Consider the following 25,055-nt stretch of genomic DNA (forward strand, 5'->3'; position numbering starts at 1 on the left):
TATAATTACAGATTTGACTAATCCCAGAGTAAACAGAATAAAAATCTTATTTTAAAAATGCTGCTAGGCAGCACAGCTTTAACCAGAAAAATCTACAAACTAAACATACTTTCTTGCAAGTGTTTAAAATCACCCCATATAGCATGGAGGATGTCCGTTGTAGAGTAAACCACCTACAGTTATCAACAGAAGCAGAAAACAAGCCAGCTATTGAGGTATCCTGAAGGACATTTCCAGGAAGTAATACACTAAACTTGCATACAGATACAGTTTTGATCAGGGTAATGAGGACCATCCTCCAAAATCATCTGATAACACAGGTGACCTAAGAATTTTATGAAATTCACTGTAGTCCCATTAAGTGACATCGTATGATTCATCAGAATGGTATTTACTTTTGTGGATGTGTTCAACAATTGTGATAGCATTTGTGTAAAAATATTTTGCTCTTTATTCTACTCTACAAACCTTAAAATAGCAATGGCTTGTTCTAGAAGTCATAAAACCCCACAGTATTTAAAATTATCATTCTGACCAGCATAGGAACATTTCATAGAGTGGCATAATCTGCCTTATTTAGTACTGCCAGTATCATTGCACAATAGTTCTTGTAATTTATGTTAGCTTCTGTTTGATAAAGAAGCAATGCAAAAACTAGAATAACTGTTCCATTGTAATTTTCACTCAGAAAGTTTAAGGGACCTTTTATCAGTGTTAGATGTGAAAAACTTCTGGTTCTCTTGCAATCTAAGTCCCTGAGACAGATAAGTCTGAGACTGTAGCCTGAAACTAGGGACCAGAGCCACATGCTTGGATTAAATTCTGAATTCCATTGTGAAATCAACACAACAGCAGACAAGTATATACAGCTGAAACTTTAAAAAATATTTTTAAAGATGTAGTATTTGATCTATCCCCTTTTCAGTGCTAGTCAGTGTTGTTGTAATGGGTTCTTATTCTATTATTTAACTTTAAACTAACATGAATAACATGCATCTATTCCATTGTTGTCTGATGCGCACCAAAACATTTGATGCTTAATTTGTGAACTGATAATCTGTGTGAACAAAATGAGAAAATATTACTCAACAAAATATATCAAATTTATTTGGGGCTTCTTCTTTCTTATGAAAAATGTTACACAGCATAAAATTGGCTTAATTTTAGCTAATTTAGCTAGTTTATTAAAGCTAACCTCCAAAGATATATCTTGGTGGCCATTTTACTGATCAACTGAGTGAAACTGCAATAAAACGGAGTCATTTATGCAAATCTACTGTTTTCATCCTGCAGAATGCAATGGCAGTAGGATGAACAACCAAACTAGTGAATCACTTACTTCAGTTAATTTAGCAAATAGAGCTGGCAGAAAGGGTATTTCATTTTGGTGGTTTGCTTACATTACCAAAAGGTAAGCCATCATTGGAAGGAAGGTATTTTAAAAGGAGAAAAAAATATATTTCAGCAAGTAATAGAGACAATATGAAGCATCTAAACAAAGCTGGGATTGTGACTCTCTCATCTGTGTTCCTTCTTTTTTTTTTCTTTTCTTTTTTTTAAATCTCTGTCACTTTTATTACTGAGAGAAACTTGTCAGGAAGATGTTAATGTTTCTTCTGCTACTAAACATACATCCCTCATCTAATGGAGGAAAACCTCCACTCTATTCAGCAGCTAACACATGATTTCCCAGAGGTGAGAGTAAGGAGCTCAATTCTGGATCACTTAAGCCCAGATTCAGTATCAATGGGACCCCATAACCAGCTTAGCACTCTGCTATGCACTCACACAAACTATTCCCTGCTTTATGCTTTAGCTGGAAACAGATGCAACAGTAACAATTTGGGTTTCTAAGCAGATTGAAGAAATGACTACTTACCTATTATCTGCTAAAATCATTCCTAAAAGTCTAGGACATCCTGCTTTTCTACTACCTACAACCTTACTTCACTAGAAAGTGATGATGAATTTGGAATATAATAGGAAAAAAATTACAATTTTCTTCCTGTAAGCCTAGAAAGAGTAAAACACTATTGATATTACTGCAGTACTTGCCGATATGTAAAGTATAATTCTAGGTCACAGAATACTTTTAGGACCAGGATGGATGAACTTAGCATGAGAGAATTTATAATTTATTTTATGATTGGAAAATGTATTCCAGTACAAGGGAACTAAATAAATGCACATGAATTTCAGATATCTAAAGAACATTCAGCCATTTATTACTCTATTTGAGTTCCCTTGAATCAACATCCACACTTATTAACACCTGGATTGAAGGCATCTGAGTACTATCAATCACTATGCTGGAAGACTAACTCCAGCTGTGCTGTGCAATAGACAGACCACAACATATGATAGCCTGATTCTGAGAAAGAGGGCAAAGGCCATATTGCAGTGTCTTTCCATCTGCTCTGCTTTTGTGTTTCCAGTATCCCTGTAGCCAAAGTACCAATACCTAATAAAACTTAGTTTTCTGTAGAAGCACAGCTGTTGCTAGTGTGGCCCTCAATAAAAACAGGAGTGGTCTGTGGTTCTCCTCTCTACAGGTTTTGACCAGCAATGCTGCATGACAGTTCATGATGGAGAGGAGACCACAAAGAGTTTCTCTTTCCTGAACTTCGAATAAAAGAAAAAAAAAAAGGTGATACTGAAACTGATGGGCAAAAACCACTCTGGAATTATAAAAATAAATACTTCTTCACTCATTTTATAATTTGGCTGGGTGGTTCACTTTCAAGTGAGTTGAGTTGAGGCAAACAACTATAACATTTAAAGGGGTTCTGTCCTTTTGTGTAAACAACAAGAATATCTGAAGTTATAAAGAGTTAATGTCAACAAAGAGCATGATAAATGTCATGCTTTGATGTTAGCCCAGTCTTTAACTACTAATTTTCAAAATGTTATTTTCCTTGGGCTTATTCTGCCACTGGAGTGACCTAGTGCTGCTCGCTGTCAGTGTGGGATACCAGGGTACATGGATGACTTGGGTTGACAGCTCTGGTCTGTTTGTGTGACTGGCATATTTATTTTTATCACTATCATATTAAAAGTCTTTACCATAATCAGAACCAGTTGTTCTAATGAAGTGTACTGTAAAACAGCCCCTACCCTGTCATCTAAAACACTAGAAAATAGAATTTCTCACTAACACTTTCCATTCTTTCATCACAGCTGCAAAGGCCTAACACAAAACATATTCCCAAATCAAACAACACAAGCACTAACATAACTTTGACAAACAAAAGCTGGAAAGAAAACTGGTTTTCTTTATTTAGCTGCTTATACTAGCGGTGTTTAAGGATGGGCAACTAGTCTTTGCATTTCTTCAAAGCAGGTGCACCAGGCTCTGTCTTTTCATGTAATGCTCTAAAAGTCACCTCATACAGAACTAAAGGACATTAGGCATTATGAACATTCTTCTCAGGATGAGAATTATTTAGCATTACTTTGTTCCAAAACATCTAAATGAGCTGCCAGTTTTCATTTGCCAGAAGTATCTATTATCTTTCTTCATGCTGCCATGAAATTATACACAGCAAATACATGAGATGAACTGTACCAAATTGTCCCAGAGAGGTGGACATTTTGCCAGGTTTGACATATTCATGTGCACAGGTTTACTTCCAAACCTTCAAAGTCTGAATGTGTTTCTTTTCCCTGCTCTCCCTCTGCCCTTTTCTTAGCAACTTAAAATACTTGCCTAGCACAAAATTTAATAATTTAAACCCTTTATTTTGTTAGCAGTTTTACACAGACCAGGAAAAAGCAAAAGCTATCACACATTTGATACTGTGCTTATTCCAGGTCAAATATTACTATTTATGATTTATTGCTGCTGGCCAGCAAAAGTTGTGCAGCTAATTAAACCCTGTATCCTATCCTGGAAACAGGGGACTTTCATGGCTGAATTGGCCAAAGTTTGCTGTTGGTTTCTTAAGGCAGAAATCATCCCTCATGTACTAATGGGACAGTGGTAAGGTATTGTATGCAATACAATACTGTGTGATTTATGAGTTTATTCCCTGTTCCACGAGGGTAGCGTCAGGGACATCCCAAATAGTACAAGAACCAAAGAGAAGTAGATAGAGAGAGCCTGCCCAGAAGGAGTGGCTTATACTCATATGCTACAGAGCACTATGACTATTACCACTACTGTCATGGAGCTCCAAGGTGTTTCCCCTCTAGAAACTAGTGAGGCAATTCTCAGTGAGGGACCAGAGGCATAGTCAGCAAGCCCTTGTATTACTCAGATTCCGCAGAACAAATAATATGCCTAGTATCATGTTTTCATTAAAAGAACATATAGAAGATCACTTATTTTCCTAAGCCTGAAAAGGATACACTATGATTGAAAATATGTTCCTGTCTCTGCAATTCTGAATTTCGAGGCATTTGCAGAACCTCTATTTTCTATGGAACTAACAAGATAAGAGAATTTGGCTGCATATTTAAAAACCAAATTATGCTTTTTTTTTTCCCATGGGAATGGAATAGAAAAGTACTGTCTTTCCATCAGTTTCAGTAAATGACTTTAGCTATCTTTTCTCAACTCAATAACTGCTGGAACTAGGAGACCAAACTGTCCACAGATAAAGCTAAAATACACAATATTCTATTCTGATCTTATGGTTCAATGCCTTGTGCTGTTTCTTGTCCTCACTAAACAACATCATGTATTAAAAAGTCAGATGTAGGAAACAATTTAGAGTGTATTGTCACAGTTTGTTTTATTAACATAAATTTTATAAGCACGTGGAAGAAAACACAAAAGAAACATATGCAGGGTAGTAAATTGAATGACTTTTTTTTTTTTTACTACAATATATAAGGTATTAGAGATGGCAGTAAGACAAAAAGTTTGGGTCTGGAGTTTTCCTTCATATCCTTTATCAGAAATCTCTTAATATTCATCACATATACCATGTTTACTGGAGGCAAACTTTTTCCTAAAGTAGGTAGAAATAATATTTGCTGGAAATATTTTACAGGTAAAACTTACATACACTATAGAGTTGAAATGATGTCAAATGACTTGTCCACATTCCATTGCAAGCTAGTAACTGGGGAGGAATAGAATCTCAGATACCTGACTGGGTACCCAGACTTCAACTTCATACTGGGCCATTCTACCTCGGCCTGTTGGGGAGGCTTTGCTAGTATAAGACTTCCTACATGAAATTTAATTAATAAGATATCCTCAGCAGAACTATCATTCTTTCTTCTATAGCTCAAGATGCCATGTTGGGGAAATATGATGCTTTTATACTCTCACTGTGGCTGAGACTATGGGGTGCTAAATCTAGTCTGGTGCAAGTGCATGAAAGGTCTTACCACTTAAATGGTGAAAGTGTAAAAGTGTAGGCCGGTTTCACTTTTCAGTAGCTGGCAGCCTTGCAAGCTGCTCAGGCTACATTTGTATCTCCATAGGCTTTCATTATATTTTAAAAGGGTGTTGCCTTATCAAACACATTGGTTGCTTGCCTGAATTAAAAAAACAGACCACCCTAATTTTTTGTCACTGAGCTGGAAACTTCAGCATAGTTCAAGACTTCTACTGGTCGCTTCTTACGGTCTGACACATATGAGTAGGTTGAATTCTCCCATTGATAAAGTAAAAAATGTTCACCCACTTACTTGCTGCTCAGGCAACGTCTCAGTGAATACGAAGCCCCACCTCCACAAGTGCGTGAACATTCGCTCCACGAGCCCCAGGCATCCCATAACGAGTCTCGGTCTTCCTCCGAGCGAGCTGTTCTGGAGCTCTGAGGAGAGGAAAAATCATTGAAAGGACAAAAAAATAATGTTGATAGATTAACCTTTCTTTTTAGTGGATATTATCATGGTCACTGAAAGCGCTGAATAAATCTGTTATTCTCTGACATTCCTACCAATTGGCAGCCAGTTCTTGCTGGGTTCATACAGGGGGTTGCTGTATGAACTTTATTTCATCCTTTGAGTATCATACTCTGTCTCAGTTTGAGACTAGTAATGACTATTATAAAAAAACACTTTGGACAACAGTGAGGCAAGGGGTTTTTCCTGATTAAAAGGAAGAGATGGAGTCTCGTAGACATTAGAAATTGTGCTTTGAAGTTGTGTTGCTGTGTTAGAAACTATGAAAGGGTATATTAAAAACTGTCTTCCGAGATTCTCTTGAGGAAGAAAAGCATCACAACATAGTGAATCAACATGGGAGGAAACCATATAAGGACTGGCTAAAGTCACTTGGTTTGTTCGGTCCAAAGAAGAGGAGGCTGAAGGGAGACCTCATCACAGTCTGCAGCTTCTTCACAAGGGGAGGAGGAGGGGCAGGCGCTGATATCTTCTCTCTGATGACCAATGACAGGACCCAAGGGAACGGCAGGAAGATGTGCCAGGGGAGGTTTAGGTTGGATATTAGGAACAGGTTCTTTACCCAGAGGGTGGTGGAGCTCTGGAACAGGCTCCCCAGGGAGGCAGTCACGGCACCAAACCTGACACCATTCAAGAAGCACTTGGACAATGTCATCAGAGATGTGGATTTAATTTGGGGTTGTGCAGGGACAGGAGTTGGACTTGATGATCCTTGTGGGTCCTTTCAGGACATACTATGATTCTATCAAAGACGTTCGATGTAATGACTTTCATGCACTCAAAAGGAAATAGAACTAACATTAGTCCTCTGCCCAAAGATTTCCTGTAAAGGTTTCTAGACAAAGATTCCCTGACTGTTTTGTCGCTACTATCTTTTAACTTAAAAAAGAAAGTACATACTGCCTGAAGAACTGGAGTTCTCCAATGCCAGACACAGACCCAGGTAGTGCTATTGATAATGCCAGTTTTTGGATGAAAACATGTTTATAGAGAAGCAGCACTGATGGACTTAGAAATACTCAGCTTTTCTGGGATTAACTTATAAATGTGCAGCAGTACTTGGCTCAAATAATGCAGTCACGCACATATCCTGCATTTCATTTTCATTCATGCAGATGTACCCCAGAAACATAGATCTGTAGGGACACAAATAATTTAACCATTTAGATAGATATTGTCCTTCATGGACAATGTGGTTTTGCTGGAAGAACAACCTACAGAAGCATGCAAAGCTGTATGGAAAATGACTGCCTGATAGAAACTGGTCAGTGTTCTTCAAAACTTGGCTTGTGCTGTGGACCAACACCTGGTGAACAGCATTTCTAACTGTATTGGAAGTAAATGAGAAGGCAAGACAACTATATGTAGGAGACACTGATGGTACACCTTCAACAGAGAAACATCATCAAGCATCATTGCTAACCTATGTTAGAAGAATCAACTTTAGCTTTCAACACTGAGGGGTTATATAAGACGCAGAGGTAGAGCAACACCGCAATAGTTTTATCTTCAGTGAAGCTGTGTAAAAGTTTTGCCATGAAATCTGAAACCTGGTGCAATATACCAGCCTTGAATATTGTCATTCACAGGTGAAAAAAGAAAACATTGGCAATGGTTTAGGGCTGCAAATAGTTTCAATAATCATCTGTTTGAGGAAAATACTGGATCTGTCACACATAACCAAGGTCCTAAACTGAATGGTCTATGTCTACAGAGCAAAGTCTGGTATGCTAGGATGTGAAAGGTGTATTAACTGGGATTTATCAAGGTAAGAGATAAACTATTCAGTATACTTTAAGGAGCCAGGAATGCATTATATATGCTAATAATTAATATAGGCAGAATTTTCCAAAATGGAAACCATGTGGTCCTATAGAATTCTGCAAGGGTATTGCAGTTCACCTATTAGTGTCACCTATGACACCAAACAAACAGCCAGGTGTAAGATTAGCTGAAGTGAAAGTCCATTTCTTTTATTAGCTGTCTCTATACTCAGCTCAGTAATAAGGCCAAAGTCTCACACTGAACTGTGTTCTCCTAAAAACAGAAAACCCGTAATCTCAGTGATGTACACATTTCTACCCTCTGACAGTCATTAGCTCCATGTATCTGAAGGATGAAAACCTTGCCAGTGCTGCACCCATGGTCCCACAGTAGTCTTCCTGCCCTGAAGCAAGTCATTATCTCATGGATCAGTACTTAGCTTACTCAGGTTGACAGAGTGATTGTAATTGTAGCCTAATACTACTTTGAGATACACTGGCCTAATAAATTAGTGGTAACAAAATGAAAGTTGATCATGTTAAACCTGCTCAGACAATATGCCAAACTGGCAAAATTCTATGGAGGTATTGTTTAAAGGGAAAAAATTAAGATTTGCAGAACACCTGTCCTGCCATTTTCTCCTCTTCCCCTCCCTTCCCATTATTGCTTTTATCAAGGTATGGTCCAAATCTGATCCTGAAGAAAAAGTCAGTCTGTTTGGGTAGAATGGGCTAAAAAAGAAAGGAATTTCCTCTCTGCAAACATACCAAATACGTTTATTCCTTCTGAAAGGAATTGCTCAGTGAGTGGCAAGCGTCAAGTGCAGGACCAGTGCACAGCAATACACCAGACTGTCTACCCAGCTGCAACTCCCCAGCATTTTACAATGGTTGCCTGCTGCATTCCTCATTCTGCTGCTCACAGACCCTTCAAGGACACAAGTGTTCCTTTTTTTTAAACCAGAGTATTTTAAAAGACATATACACAAATGACACTTAAACAGGGTTAAGTCTATTTGGCCTTCTGACACAAAGAAGGCCAACCCTTTTTGGAAGACCTTTAGGGTCTGGTCCAAATCATTCTGAAGTCAAATGAAAACTCCCTCAAACTAAAGGAGTTCAGGAGCAGAACATTAAAAGATAGGCTGAAAAGAGGAAACCAACACAATTTGGAAAGATTTTTTTTTTAAATTAATCAGAGAAATCTTGTGAAGGAAGCTAAACCAAGCAGGCAGAAGGCAAGTTTTCCTCAACCAGCTCTGCTGAAGCACATCCAGACTGATCCTGCTGCCCGATCTTAGCACTTTTGCCAAGTGCAGGTTGCCAGCTATACCAAGTAAGATGATTATTCCATGGTGTGGCCAACCTCCATTTTCAATTTGCTTCATGGTGTACAGTTTGTAATGGCATTTTAAACACATAGCACTTCCTTCTGCAGAACAGCTTAGATAAGTAATTCAGTCAGTTTTTTGTTGCTATAACATTTAGTATGATATAATTTTGTTTTGGATCTACCGATGGGAAAAAAAAGGTAAATTAATTTAGTCTAAAAGAGGTGATACTGGATTTGCCTAATGAGTGTATAACAATTTTTCGACACTCTGAGTTTATCTTACCTTTATTAACATTCAAAAGGATTTAATTTCAACACAATAATTACCAGGGTAAATGTAAAAAATAAAGTAACATAAGTAATCAAATTCTGACTATGGGCAGGTGAAAGCCATCCTCTAGATACAATCTCATTAACATTTACACATAAGATAAGAAGAGCAATATCAATTTACTGAGGTTATTTCAGCTGACTGCTTTCTGAAGAGTATTTTTTATAAAATGAAAATATGTGTTTGAACTTTTACTCCATTAAAAAAGACGTGTATCTCTGCTTTTAGTTTACAAGGAAACAAATATCTTCAAACTGCAAATGGGTTCTTGTCCTGACTATTCACTGCTGGGTGAAAGCCTAAAGGCATAACTAAGAAGGACTGCAAGGTAAAGTCACGTGAACCAAGTACTCTTACCTCATTACAAATTATAAGCACCAGCACAGCTAGACATTCTAAGGGTCCAAAATCTTCTGAAATAAATTGTAGTCCTACCCAGAGGAGAGCTGGGTGCCTGTTATTTTCATTCCAAGATTTGTTATAAGACCTATATATTCCCAGAAAGCATGTGATCTTAAGCTGGAACAGGGTCCAAGTTTTCTTTTAACAAGTGGAATAAACATAATTAATTTCATCTCCATCTATGTTTAATGTTAAAGAAAGTAGAGTGGTTTTCCCTCCTGTGAACTACACTGTTAAGACTGAGCTTGAAATTCTAGCAATGCCTGAAAAGCCATTATAAATCTGAAGATTTTCTACTGCAGGTCTAGTGCAGCCTCAAAAGGATATATATGATTCTAGCTAAGAGTTCACTGTGTAGCACAGATTTCTCAGAAGTAGCTTATACCACTAATTAATAATTTCTACCCACTTTCAACAAAGTGAACTAAACTGAAGAACCTACGTTAAAATGATCCTGATAACAGTCAAGAACATTGCAGTTTTCTGCAATACAAGAATGCCTACAGTACTTTAAAGCTGTAATCTTCCTATCATAAAAAGTAAACAGAAAAAAAAAAAAAAAAGGAAAAAAAACCAGTAGGGGAGAGGTACATGCCTTTCAAGGCTGCAAGGTGTAAAGATGCCACCACACTTAAAACTTTCTTTAAGTAACATTTCCCTCTTAGAAGAAGTCTTTTATCTCCAGATTGGTGCTTCTCTAAACGGCAGCGTATGCCAAAGAAGCAACATGCAGACAGTCATCAAGGCTCATTATGCCCTGCTGCTAGTACCAGAAGACCTTCCTTCCCCCTTCAGTCCATTCTAGGTGGATCTCAGCCTGAGCTTCCCAGGAAACACCCACTGCTTTGTCCACACAAAACTCATGATGTCCTGACATCTACAGCATCAATGGCAGAAATGTCACCTGCAAGAGATTTCCTTATCAATGACCTACATAAAAGAAATAAGTCTGCTAACACTAATCAAAATCAGCTCTTTATCCCTCATTACCCTAATACATACTTAAGCTGAGGGTGATCCTGCAGCTACCACCCAAGACAGCAGCTCCAGAGGAAAAGGGCATGAGGACTCCCAAAGAATTCGCTGATGAGAAAGAGAAGGAATACCTTGTGCATTTGAACGAGAAAGCAAGAAGGATCATGTGTACAAAACAAAATCACTGTCAATGAATAGGGTACTCAGGTAAAGATGGTTACAAAAGGAAAAAATAAAGGTTTTAAACTATGAGCTGACGAAGGACTTCTTATAAACAAAAATAAACTGACATAATCAAGTAAGACTAAAAGAGCTAGGTATCCAATTCTACTCTTAAAAAAATGCAGCTTTAGTGTTTAATAGTATTTTCTGAGTTTTTTAAAGAATTGTCAGGCATTCATGTTATATTCAGACTATGAGATGAATAACAGGTGTTTCCTACCCTCTCCACTAACACACAGTACACAGAAATAATTTAAACTATCTGGAATAGTATGTAAAAACCCAATAAGTGTCACACATCCTTAAATCACAACAGCTGCCTGGCCATCCAGGACCTGTATCCCTGATGAGAACCGTGTTTCTTTTAAAAGCATGTGTGTACACATGTGTGTGGGAGCATGAGGGAGAAACATGAAAAGTAGCAAGACCTTTGTTCATATCCTGAGACCTATAAAAGGAGTTCAACCTTTTGAAAATAAATCTTAGCTGCATACTGGAATTGAATTTAAAATTTTGTTTGGAACTGCACTATCCCTATAGAATCCAACTATTTGTCAGTGTCACACAGAAAAGAGTGCAAATAAATGCAGATCATGTTGTTTAATTGCTCCTCAGTTTCAAAGGGTTCCATTTTTCCTCCTTGTTCAGTAAAACACTGCTAAAGTCATATTTCTCAAGCACTCAGTGTGTTCCCTAGATTAAACAGCAATATTGATACAGAAAAATGCAGTTAATCTATGGTTGGACTAAGGCACTGATACAGACTTTAAACCACAGTTATTTCCCAGATTATACGCACCACAGGGTTTGGTTAAGAAATTTAAATCATCTGGTTCTTATCATATCCCCACTGTTTAGGGGCATGCAAAGCTTCTCTGAGACCATTGCCTCAACTTGTCTTTTGCTACTGTGAAAATTATATTAGGGACAGAAAACCAGTATTTTTCCCTATTATATGGTCGTCCTGCCCTCCCTTTTCATATACGTCCAAGTGCATCACTATATGAATACTTGTCAAGCCATACATTCTCCCTCTTTGAATAATCCTTGATCTTCTTTTGATGTTAGTTTGCCACAGAGGTCAAATATATACTTCACACAGTACTGAAATGCTGTCTGTACTGAATCAGGAAGAAACTGCTCCTGGCAATTATCTAGGTGTGTAACAGCAGAAGACAAGGCCAGTGCCCTCATCTTTTTTTAAGAAACATATATTTAAAAACTTCAAATGATGTAAATATATGGTTTATAAGATTTTGTTTGCAAAATGCGGTGTATCTTTGTTGCATTCCATCCAAGGTAACAGCTGGATTACAGTTCAGATAGGAAACTGCGTGGAAATCTCTGGCTTTTGAAGGAAGGCAAGGCAGAACAAAATCACAGCCAGTTGAATTAATATTGGTAATTACTGTCAAACAAAATGTTAACATGTAAGGCATTCCTGACTAGCTGTTGAAACTTTTCAGATAAATTATCTTGGAAACACCATGAGTAAAATATTCTGACATGTCCAGTTTCCAATGGACAAAAACCATGTTTAATATATCTAGACAAAGAGTTGCATATAATTTTAAACAGTACTGTATGACCAAAGCGCATCCACTCTTCCAGAATAACTGTACCATACTGAAGAAAGGGCTTAGTAAAGTAAGCCTGATCCTTGTGAAGAACATAATTCCCTGGAAGCACTAGGATTCCCCATTACAATAGTTGTTCTCTGGCTCCAAGCAGATACCTGCCCATTTCATGCACTTCATGACAGCAGATGTCCCCAAGCCAGCCTTAGCAATATATCCAAGGACTTAATGGGAATGAACGCTGGCCTATTTTCTTTTCCCAAGGAGTCTGCTTCAGGGTCAGGATGGATGAACACTGCTTAGCTGGTGTGGTAGATAACTTGTCTTCCCATTATCCTGACTGTATGCCATGGAAAGATGAATCCCAGAATCACAGAATGGTTTGGGTTGGAAGGGACCTTTAAAGATCACCTAGTCCAACTCCCCTGCAATAAGCAGGGACATCTCCAACTATATCAGGTTGCTCAGAGCCCCGTCCAACCTGACCTTGAATGTTTCCAGGGATGGGGCATCTACCACCATTCTGGGCAACCTGTGCCAGTGTTTCACCACCCCCATTCTTAAAAAATGTCTTCCTTTTATTTAGTCTGAATCTACTCTCTTTTAGTTTAAAACCATTACCCCTTGTCCTATCACATCGGGTCTTATTAAAAAGTGTGACTCCATCTTTCCTAGAAGCCCCCTCTAAGTACTGAAAGGCTGCGGTTAGGTCTCCCCACAACCTTCTGTTTTCCAGGCTGAACTACCCCAGTTCTCTTAGACTGTCCTCATGGGAGAGGTGTTCCATCCCTCTGATCTTTTTTGTGGCCCTCCTCTGGACCCGCTCCAACAGGTCCATGTCCTTCTTGTGCTGAAAGCTCCAGAGCGGGATGCAGCCCTCCAGGTGGGGTCTCACCAGAGCAGAGTAAAGGGGCAGAATCACCTCCCTTGACCTGCTGGCCATGCTTATCTTGATGCCCAAGATATGGCTGGCTTTCTGGGCTGCCAGTGGACATTGCCAGCATATTTCCAGCTTTTCATCCACCAGTACTTCCAAGTCCTTCTCTGAAGTCCCTGCCACCCTTCAGAAGGACCACACAAGCCAGAAAACTTGCCTACACGGCATTCTTATTAAAGTAATGGGAGTCTTTCTCTGACAGAATTTAAGAAGATGGAGAGAGAAAATGCCCTTGTGCACAAGCTGCCAGAGCTGTTTACTGCACCTGAGATGCTGAGTGACCACAGGTGCAATTGCTCCGATGATTAACTGCAGCCTGTTCCATATGGTCAAATCAAAAGGATACCTACAGAACTGTTCAGACTACACCTAAAACACTGTTTTTTCTGGCAAACAACCTGGAAAGAAAAGTAGCTGCAATAAGCACCAGACTTCTTGAGGTGGAAGTGGCTATACCTTGTACACTGGCTCCCCTGGTCCCTGGAGGGCAGCAGCTACCTCAGCTACCTTCAGCTGTGAGCTGAACAATACCAGCCCACTTGCCCCAGGCTTCCAGAGTCTTGGAAGCTGAGGAATTTTTGCCTCCTTTGCACTTGCAAGTCCAGGCAAAAGGCCTGTGAGGGGATCAAGAGAGTATTTGCTATGGAAAACCCCCGGCACAGGGAAGCTTTGATTTGAGTGACTCCACACCAAGGAAGGCACTGGCACAGGAGCACACACAAGTGAGGGTATATATTATACTTTGGGCAATTACTTTTTGCTCAGACTTTGCTAGTACAGATAAACGGGCCAGGATGTATTTTTTCATTTCAGCTTCTTAAAAAGGGGTAAACAAAAAAGTCCAAATCTCTTTCTGGGTAGTTTTCAATTTACTCTTTCTTCAGGATCAAAATCATCTATCACTTAGAAGAAATAGGGGAAGACACCTTGATGAGAAGGAGAGAAGAGGAAATCTCACTGAGATACTCTCGCAGTTTTTCAATGCTTATTCTGCTGTTGTGAACACAGACAAGGGGAAGAGCAATAGCTGGATAGTTTTTCTTTACCCTGAAGGAAGACACCTGATTAGACATACAGCTAGGTCTGTTCCCAGGGACATAAGTAAAAATGTGCTGCGGTAGTCCTTCTCAGTGCTGCATTCCCTTTTGTCTTCTTTTACTCTTAACAGCACAGTCATGCAAGGCAGACTTATTGCTAAGGGAAAAGAAAAGGGAAATTATGGCATCATTTCCTTCTGCTCAGGAAAGCAAAGGTTCATCAAAGGGGAGATAACCCCTCCTCCCTTCCTAGTCATATAAGACCTGATATGGTTATCGCAGAAGTAATAAGGACAAAGTGTCACACCGAACTCTTGTCCTGAAAACTGAATGTTGATAGTCTCAGTGTTGTACATATTTATACCCTCTGTCATTAGCTCTACACATCAAGTGCTCTCTGAATGATGAAAAACATTGCCAGTGCTGCCCCCATAGTCCTATGGGATTCTTCCTGCCCGGAAGCAAGCCATATATTTGTATATGTGCAGTCTCTTAAAACTTACAAGAGGGAGTATCCAGCTTTTAGTCTGCAACAAAATAGGGAAGCAATGATAAACAGCCATCTCAGGACTTTAGGAGCTAAACGGCCATTCCAAAACCTGGACTGGAAGTTGTATCCCAGGAGAAATGTGCCAAATGTGAGTTTATTTCTTTTCCTAAAAGCACAACAGCCAACTGAGGAGGGGTTCCTGGCAGAGGATGGAGCTGACACCATCTCACTTCAACATGCTGCCTGCTGCACTCCCTATAACATTTTATAACAGTGCCTTATAAAACTCAGATCAGTCCTATATCTCACTCCACTTACCCATGTGAAAATATACACCAGGAGAGCAACGTGAATACAAGAGATTTCTTTCTTGCTGTCGCAGACACAAGTTACAACACCCTGTTGTATTTAAATCCTGCTGTGCTGGTATAAACAGCAGGCATGGGTGATCCAATACAGAGCAGGTCCAAGCTGGCTCAGCCTCAGACTTGTCACCTAATTGACTCAGAAGGGTTTTCAAAGCTAGGACTGGTTCAGATGCGGGATGGGTGAAATTACTTTCGAGAATTCAGAACCCACCCAAAAGCATGGGTTCAAAAGTGCATCTTGCACTTGAGGACGGTGGGTTTGCTTTCCACATAGCAAGAACTGTGGATAGGGAAGCGCCCCAGAGGCACACAGAAATGAAAAGAGAAAGAAGTAAAATTGTTATCTGTGACAAGGCCTATTGCACACCAAGTTTTTTCTAAGCGGCGAGAATAGAAAGCTCTGTGCTGGCTGGGCTGTGTTCATCAGCTTAAAAAAAAAAAAAAATGTCCACCATAGAGCTGACACTCCCAGCTCCACAGGTGAACCACTGTATCCCCCAAAGAGGCAAGGTAATACACTGCAGAAATGTATATTAACCATTTTCTTTTGCTTAGTAAACTGACTTTAAGAAGCAGATATTCACCCAGCCTAACTCTTCGTACAGGCCATGACATCCAACAGTGAGTCCTCTTGTGTACATCAAACCCCATGTGGACTGGATTTAGAAGCTCTGGTTCTGAAAGTCCGAGCTAGAAGACCTTGTCACATCAACATAGATTTTAATGGGCTCATCAGCCCTATGATGGCTCGGCCTCCTCTGGGGCAGATCAGAACATCAAGACAAGGTGCCATAGGGTGCAACAGAAAGAAGGCACTCTCTGGTCAGGAGGCATTTCAAAAAAGGGAGGAGAGGTCTTCAAAGATTTGTGTAACTTCAGATAAACATTCACAATCATGAGGTTTATTCCAAATAAATAAAGCGTCCTATTCTTCTGATGGTCTGCCATGTCCCTCTGTTACCTCATGGAGCTGTGTATGTGTTTATTTTAACAAGGGGCCATATAAAGGGTTGAAACATTAAGCCTTGGTGGAGGAAGGAAAACTGAAAGGGAAATATTTATGTAAAAAACAGAAGAGAGACAAAGAGTGGAGGAGAGGAAGAAATAAAGGCAGGAAGAAAGGAAGGAAGAAAGAAAGGAAGGAAGAAAGAAAGGAAGGAAGAAAGAAAGGAAGGAAGAAAGAAAGGAAGGAAAAAAGAAAGGAAGGAAGAAAGAAAGGAAGGAAGAAAGAAAGGAAGGAAGAAAGAAAAGAAAGTGGGAGGAAGGGAAGAGTGATAAGTAAAGAAAGCAATTATTTATGGAGAAAGCTCAAGATCTGATGACATATCAAAAAATAAAGCGAGGACAGGAGAAAAAAAAATGCTCATGGCACTAGGAATTAACTATAAACCTCAGAGTTTTTCTAGCATACTCATTCCCCCTTATTCACCAAGTAATTGATCTCAAATTAATGAATATGTTTTTTTAAGGAAAATACACTGAAGTTTTGAGTTTGCAGTAGCAAGGTGAAGGAGTTTTCTAGATATTACTTACCTATATAAGATAGTATCAGACATTTTTTCATTATTTTACATTGTATTACAATGATGGAAAGACCTAAACACTGTCATGTTATAAGCTGCTGCTACTGTCATGCTGCCCTTTAATATCACACATGATGAAAATATTTATGTTTTCATTACTCTCACCAAACAAAAGAAAAGATATGTCCACACTTTGGAGGCAGTATGCTGCACATAAAGGGTATGCGCTCCTCTCTATGCCAGTCTTCAACTCTGGCAAGATGCGATAATGGACTCCCAACACTGATGGGTGTCTGAGCCCATCACTGAATGATGAGAGTTCTAAAGTTTGGACTAGCAAAGCAAAGTCTTACAATTCAAGCTGTGACAGCTCAAGTTTTTAGTTCCAGAGATTTCTATCAAATTACTTCGCTCTCCTCTTCAGCTTACAGATATTTCATATTTAGTATGTGGGCCTGTCTAGACCTATAAGGAACATATTGGCGATGCCACAGTAACTTGAAAATCCTCCACTCTCTTTTTTAAGTTATAGGAACTATGAAAACGTCATATCTAAAACACATTTACAATCATAATCCATCCACCTACTAAAATGATTAGAAAAAAGGCAGCCCTGGCCTTGTTAAGGGCATTTATATTTGCCTTCAACAACAGATGCTTTTAACTGCCCAGGCTGAAAGAAATATGAGGATTTAGATAAGCCAGTAAGTAAGTAAGTAAGTAAGTAAATAAATAATCTACCAGTCTGATGCCAGCACCAGAATGGTAGGAGACCTTATTGCTTCCTTTATTCCCTTTCATTTCTGGGTCTATTGATATAGTGCAGGATCTGAACAATACACTAGCAAACTTCAAACAAGGCCTGAATATCCAACAAAGCTAGAAGGGGAAATTTGACATCCCTACAGTATACTCATATGGAAACAAAATGAGTCATATTTATTTTATGGGACAGTTTGAATTTATTATAAGTTGCATATAATTTCCTGTCCCATTTCTTGAGTAGTCTTGGAATTTACTTCAGGATGTCCTATGTTATCACACACCCCCTTCCCTCTGCCCTGACACCCTCACTGCTGAACTTGCTATACAAGAAGTCCCTGAAAGGCAGAAACCCCAAGGCAACCTCTAAAGTATTGAAGCTTTGGAAGAAATTCTATGAAGGCAGTGAAGATAAAAATGGGAACAATGTGAGAATTAATGTACTGTAGAATCAGTGAACATACGACTTATTTCTCTACACAACTAGAAGAAGGACTGCTCCTATAAGCAGTGTTCAGATAATTCACAGGTGGCAAAACTATTAAGATTTCTACATATGCTTGCCTTGGAAGTAGATTAGATCTCACACACACTGCTTTCCCTCCCCCAGTCACCTGTCTATATTGCCGTCCAACTTCACCACAACTTTAGCTACTTTTATATGAAATTTGGAAAAGTTGGGTTCTGGCAGCATAAAGACAAAAAAATGCTCTTATGTGAAACGAAATTCTCATCAGGGTACTTAAAAGGAGAAAAAAAGAAAAAAGCTGGAAATGCACCTGGAGTCAGTAATCTCTGATATGGTAACAAGTCACTGTCAGTGAAGCAGAGCGAAGGTCCGTAGTCTTCAAAGTGCGCATTCAGATTCAGGCCAGAACAAACCCACAATACCCAGCAAAGGTGTTCTACTGAAAATAAGATAAATTTGCCAGAGCTTTCACAAGAAGATATTAATGACCAATGCTTTTTGGAGGTATTTTAATTGCTCCTGTGTATGACCTCTAAATCCCACTTGTAAAGGTCAAATTAAAAAGAGTTATTAAATGAAAAGTTTTAGTACAAAGTCTAAACAGGTGGATTTCAGTGTAGCTCTACTGCAGTTAACAGAGGCAAATCAATTTATATAGATAAGCTTGTTCTCAAATCTCAGCTATTACCATGCTTATGAACCATATATTAAGAGCTTGTATCCTGAGAATGGTATTTGCCACTTCCAAAAAGAAGAGCAAACACTTTAAACACTGATTATTCGACTATGGAAGACCCTTCAACAGAGACAGGTAAGATATTGCATACCATTATCTTGAAAGACAAATGAGACATTTGAGAGTAGAATTTTTGAAGCATTGATACCAACCTTTAAATCTTCCTAGTATCTATAATCCCTAACAGACAAGCCTCTCTCTTTGTCCTTTTTGCATAAGGAGAAATTTTAGCTGAATAAAAAAATAGGTCTGAACGTGTACAGTGAGTCTTAGCATGCATGATAGCAAATCTCAGACCTGTGACAAAATGTTTTACATCCCCTGAGACAGGAGGACATCTAAACAATCAGAGAACACTAAGCATTGACTGTTATTGGTCTGTGTTCAACACTACACAGGCTTAGGGACCTAGAGAAGATTTTCCATCACTCCATTAAGTGTACATCTCTTGCTTACTTCTCCCATTTTGCCTGAACATACATTAAGGGCTGGGGGACGTTATAAGACTTTGAATATCCAAAGCTAGTCATCCATCTGTTAAGACAAGACTACTGTCCATCTGCTGATATGAAAAGATGGAGATGCTGAAAGGAAAAGTTAGACATTCCTGTAAAGCAGTTAAGAAGTTGTGGTTCATACCAGAGTATGGTGTTCTGATGGATTTAAACATTTCATGCCAGCTTTTGACTAGTTGCTGTCCACCATATTAGGAGATTTCTTTCATAAGCATCCTTGGCTTGGGCTGGAATAAGTAATTTCTTTCTCCTTTTCCTGCTCCCCATCCTGATACCATAGCATCTGGTGGTTGATGTATTTTCACTGTTTTTCCACTGCCTTCAGTTTTCTGATTGTTTCTATAAGGATGATCTTATTATTCTGTTTTCCTTCATCATACAACAGAACACATACCTCTGCGGCAAAAGACTGCAATTTCCCATTTTATTCCATGTAATTGTTGCCCATACAACTCTGACTTTTCTTACAAGCTTAAGGAGATAGCTACAAAAAGCAATAGAAACAACAGTGCTGTCTGCAGATTTGACAAGACAACACTGTAACAGAAACCATGAGGTTATATTCAGATGGCAAACAACACAGTTATAAATTTTTGTTTGCTTCAGTGAAAATTTAGCCATGGAGAGCTCGATACCCTTCCCCTAAAGAATTATTTGTCTGGGCATGTGGACTACTCAGGCTTTACATTAACTCATGAACCTCCTGAGCGTGTGACTTTGTGCACCTGACAGATCCGTGACTACAGGTGGCCATATTCCAATCTTCATACTCTCCCCAGTGTTCAGTTTCATAGTTTCTTTTATTATTCCTTGCCAGACCTATGAATCTAGAAAAAGTCATTAAAACAAACTATGTTTAACTTTACTTCCACTGGTGAAGCAGACCAATAGCTCAATAGCTTCCATTAAGTACTGACTGCCATTCACTAAAGTCCAAACGAAAAAAATGCCACACACTACCTTACTTCAGCTCATGCAAGCCTTTGCACTTGGCAGAAAAATAGTAAATACATTATATACTTAAAAAAAAATCTGAAGGAAGAGGTGAATAAAATAAGTCCAAACACAAAATTCTAGACTAATATAAGAAGAAAGTGATAAGTATATATACTTAACAGCACCTAGGCCTTCACATAAGAATTTGTTTGTTTTATAGACATGAGACATTTGGAGTACAGCATCACTGGCCACAAATCACTATGGCGAGAAATTTTGCAATCCTTCACATGAATAAATCTTAGCTTCATATAGCTGAACTCTGTATGTCAGCGCATCCCTACTCAGCTGTTCTTGCCAGTCTGTACATATACATGACTATGGAGGAAAATATATGCACGCACTTTGGACCGTCTATTGGAAAAATCCCTCTCTATACAGCTACAGTTGTAGAAAGAGAGAAGCAGACACACAACAGTAGGTAGGCCTATCTACACATGAAAGGAAACACTGTCAAGCTTTGTACATTCAGATGTAAACAGGAAACATCCACTGGCTAATTGTGCTTGTGGTCATCCAAGACAGACCCAGTTAGATAATAGGAGAATATAATGCCAAAGAGCCTGGAAGGAATGGGCTATTGTATTTTACTATTTTCCATGTACAAATTAGCCCAGAAAAAGAAAGAGATCCTGCAGAAAAACACATGTACTTTATTACAGTTCCTAGTGTTACCTCTGTAAGTACCACAACAGCAAGAGAAGAGAGCTAAAAAAAGCTGCTGAAAAGATGTGAACAACAAATGCAAATGTGATTAAATGCCCTTCTGACATAAAGTGATTCAAGTTTGGATTAACACATGTCGATGGCTGGTTATGGTTTTGGCCACATTTGCCTTGAGTTAGACAGCTGTGATTTACTTGTGTTAGGCTTTTATTTTTAAAACAAAGAGAAAGGGAAATCTTTGGAACAGAATGCCTGCTTTCTTTTTTTTCTCTTAAAAGTGGTGTGCTAACATTTCCTTAGCATGCGAAAGTTCACAGAGCAATGAGCAAAATTCTCCAAATACCTGGTCCTAGTCTGGAAAGAAAGAATCTGTCTTTTCAAGTTACTTTCAGCCTGATATTATTTTTTCAAGATAGGCGTCTAATGTTATGGCTCAGATTCTCAAAAGTATCTATAAAAGTACCTAACTCCCATTTATGCCAGGGAAATTGGATGCCTGAGTACGAAGAAAGTTCTAGGGCACTTAACAAATAAACTACTGACCCCCATAGACCTTACTTAACCACCACTCAAATGAAAATTAATACAATTTCTCCTGAAGAAGTTTAATGCTACTGGTGGAGTAGTAAGCTACACTCACTACTACACCACTCCAAGCAGTCTTCCCTGAAGTAAACTATACCTACTGGCTAATGAGGGGAACAGGAGAGGTTATTGCTGATACTGCTTGTGGGCATGTCTATTCCCTTAGCATAATGTGTGCACAGGCTGTGCATGTGTCTGGGCTATGCAACCTCCTTACTGAGGCAGGGTACCAAACAAAGACTTCAGGTGCTATTTTACTCTACAGTGACTTACTGAAAATCTAGGAACATGATAAATTACTGTAAGACTAATCCTGTAAACATTTGTTACCTAGCCTTAGTGCTTATAGCTGTGAACTTCTGCTGATGTTATTAGAGTGCTACATGACTAAAGGCAGCTTGTGTTGATTAGTGTGGGCAAAACATAGGTTTTGAAGAGATAGAAGCTGAGACACATAAATCCAAATGCTGATTGTCACAGTTTTCAAACTCATTCCACCTACTTGACTACAGGCTAATACTATAAGGCCAGGTCACAGGCCTGATCCAATGCCTCTTTTTTCTCAGAAACTTCCATGAGCTTTTTACCACGCCCTGTGTGAACTCATGCTGCAATAAACTACAGTAGTAACATGCATCCTAAGGTATCCTACAACTTATCTCTATTTCTATTCAAGCTATAAGTCAAATTCTTGCATACTGACCTAATCTCCTGCTGAAAGCAAGTGAGAGATTTTCCTGAGTATGGAAGGAGCAAAATAATGTCCTGATTCAAAAAAGAAAGTTAACCTTGCTTCGCATCACTATTCATAAGGCACAAAGAGATTTGGTGGGAGGTGGGGGTAAAGCTCTTGAGGCAGGATAAGTCATATAAATACAAACTGGTATAGCATGGAATATAATGCATAATAGTTAGCAGCAGAGTGCACTATTTATTTTCATGAATTAAGGTCTGAGAACTTAATTCACAGGCAGCAGAGTGAAGTACAAATGTTACGAGTACGAGATTAACATGGGCCAAATCCTACAGTCCTTACACAGTCTTGTTGAGTCATGTATCCTGTCAATTTCCCCTAAATAAGGACTGTACGATTGGCTCATAATATATTACAGTCATCAGGTTATAAACTTCTCATTTTCATAAATGACAGAAAACATATGCTGACTTTATGCCATTTTGTATGAATTCAGTACTTTAAGTGGAAAGTAGACCTCTGAACAAAATAAGACTTTAAAATCAGTCCAGATAACATTCTTACTTCTAGTTATTAATTAGTATTTATCTATAGATTCTATAGTATTTATTTATAAATACCATAGAACTCTATAGTATTTATCTATAGATTCTATACACAACATGCTTTTTAAAAAAATTCATACAATAGTTTTTAATAGGCATTTTAAATAGGATTATCCCACTGTTTAGGTCCCCATGTAGCTGCTGAAAATGTGTTGATTAGTTTACAATGATTGCCACAGGTTGTTTTATACAGATAAATAAGAAGATGCAAGCTTCTGTAAAGTTCATATATTTCTTTAAAAATCTGTTGTTTAACTGTCTACATTCAGTCAAATCACCAGAGAAAGACGACATTTATGTATACCAAGATGACTATGGTATCAAAAGTGTGTGCATATTAATATCCTTGCTGCAGATTTTCTGATAGCAAACATACAGCTCATACTTATAAACTTAAGTGTGAGTCAAAATGGAACTTTTAATCTCAAACAGCAGAGCTACAGTGCTCAGCTGTAGAGCTTGCTATCAGGAGAATCAGGGGAAGTATGCAAGAAAATAATATAGTAATGATCAGCTTTACAGCCCTGAAGTATACCAGATATCACATAATATATCTTCCAAAAATTGGTATAAACTTGTTTCTGTAATGAGTTGCAGCAGTGATGAGAGCTCATTTAAGCTGGCTGCAGGAAAAATGTTTAGTACATCCTGGTTTTTCTGCATATGCATAACTGAAAAATTTTTTTCTTTTCTGTTTTTTTTTTTTAGGAAGGAAGAAATTCCAGGAATATTACAGTGTGATATAGTTTGATTTAAAGAGGGGAGAAACAGCTCGCTAAATGCTAAGCAGTTAAATCACCGTTTACAGGTCATTGCTCCCCAAGTTTATAAAAATGATGCCAACATCAACTTCTTGGTTCTACCTGCAGCAACCCACAATATCAAGTCTCCAAGCCCGCAATATTTTGGAGAGGATAAGATTTACATGATTTGTTCGAAATATACTCTAACTGCAGTCTTAAAGATTAAAAATATACCTACCCACATACATACAGAGATACAATATCAGCTACAAGCGATACATGTTTGCAGGAAAGAAATGGCATTTACCAGGATGAGGGAAGCCAGAAGCAGGGTACCAGCAGTTGTCCAGCAGCAGCCCTCCATGGTTGCGTCCGTGATGGACCTGGTCCTGCACAAGCTGTGAAGCACTCAGCTGCCTACTGTCACATCCAGCGCTGTTGCGAACCTTCAGCCCTGCTTCTCCGCCTCCATCAGCCGTGCTCACGTTTCCTGACCCAGGCGTGGGTGGGTGGGTTGGGATGAACTGCAGGGAAGTGGTCCCTGAGCAGCTAATCCCCCTCCTGCTGGACAGTCATGCAGCACAACAAAGCCAAGGGGTCTAGGGAAAGTGTAACAGTGAAAGACAGAGGGGAAGTAAAAAAGAGAGAGAGAGGAGGAGGAGGAGAAGGAGGAGGAGAGAGGCAGAATGGCACAGCTGAAGGGAGTGCTCTGCCTTCAGCTAGCCGTCCACCAGGAGCTCTGCTCCACCACTTGCCATGAGCTGTTCACGCTTATTGCTAGGTCAGTAGCTCTCCTCCTGAGTGTGCATTGTTCCAGACAGGAGGGAAACTTAATTTGTGTCAAAACATAGTGTATGACATAAAAGGCACCAATCAGAAAATGCAGAAATCCTCTGGGGAGAATGTATGCTTTACTAAAATCTGTATTCTCCCCAGAAAAATGCCCTCTGGAACACTTTTACACCATTTGTTCAGCAATAAAGCAGTCTGACTCTGCTCCCGAATTGTAAAGCAGGAATTTTTCTAACAGAACTGAGTGGCAGTCTTTCTGTCACTACTTTTTTCTTTTGGGGGAAAATTTAAAAACTACCCTATTCTGCATTAGAAGGAAAGTGAGCTTATGGAAGGAAGAATTTTTCACAGAAGGGCAAAGATCCACACACCTCAGGGAAGTCAGGAACTCTAACTTTTAAGTGTTAATTTGACAGATAGAGATTTCAATTCACTGCTCTCACTCTGTTCAGGATTCATGCATCCAGTTTTCATGCTTGTGCCCCTGCATTGCCTGGTGTCCAGCTCTCTTTTTTTTTTTTTTTTTTCTTTGGCTGTCGGTTTGTTTTATTTTCCGAAGCAGAAATTGCAAACTGGATTCAAGAACTCTTTCTCAATGCAGGAGACATTCTCCCACATTGGACTGAGCTGGATGTCTCTTGCAGTTGCAATATTATAGTGCTGCAGGGTATGCTA

At 39.0% G+C, this 25,055-nt stretch overlaps 1 protein-coding gene across 1 annotated transcript in view; it reads right to left on the reverse strand.

Moving 5' to 3' along the window:
- The window catches only part of ADAMTSL1 (ADAMTS like 1), a 208,821-nt gene extending 184,480 nt beyond the window's left edge, over positions 1–24,341 (reverse strand). Inside the window, exons 1-2 of the mRNA XM_075078908.1 lie at positions 23,896–24,341; positions 5,641–5,768 (exon numbers count right to left, since the gene is read on the reverse strand). Coding sequence (XP_074935009.1) covers positions 5,641–5,768; positions 23,896–23,952 — 185 coding nt within the window. The 5' untranslated portion in view covers positions 23,953–24,341. The remainder of the gene's footprint in view (positions 1–5,640; positions 5,769–23,895) is intronic.
- Between the last annotated feature and the right edge of the window lie 714 nt (positions 24,342–25,055).

Source organism: Phalacrocorax aristotelis, chromosome Z (genome assembly GCF_949628215.1).
Source record: "Phalacrocorax aristotelis chromosome Z, bGulAri2.1, whole genome shotgun sequence".
Taxonomy (NCBI): domain Eukaryota; kingdom Metazoa; phylum Chordata; class Aves; order Suliformes; family Phalacrocoracidae; genus Phalacrocorax; species Phalacrocorax aristotelis.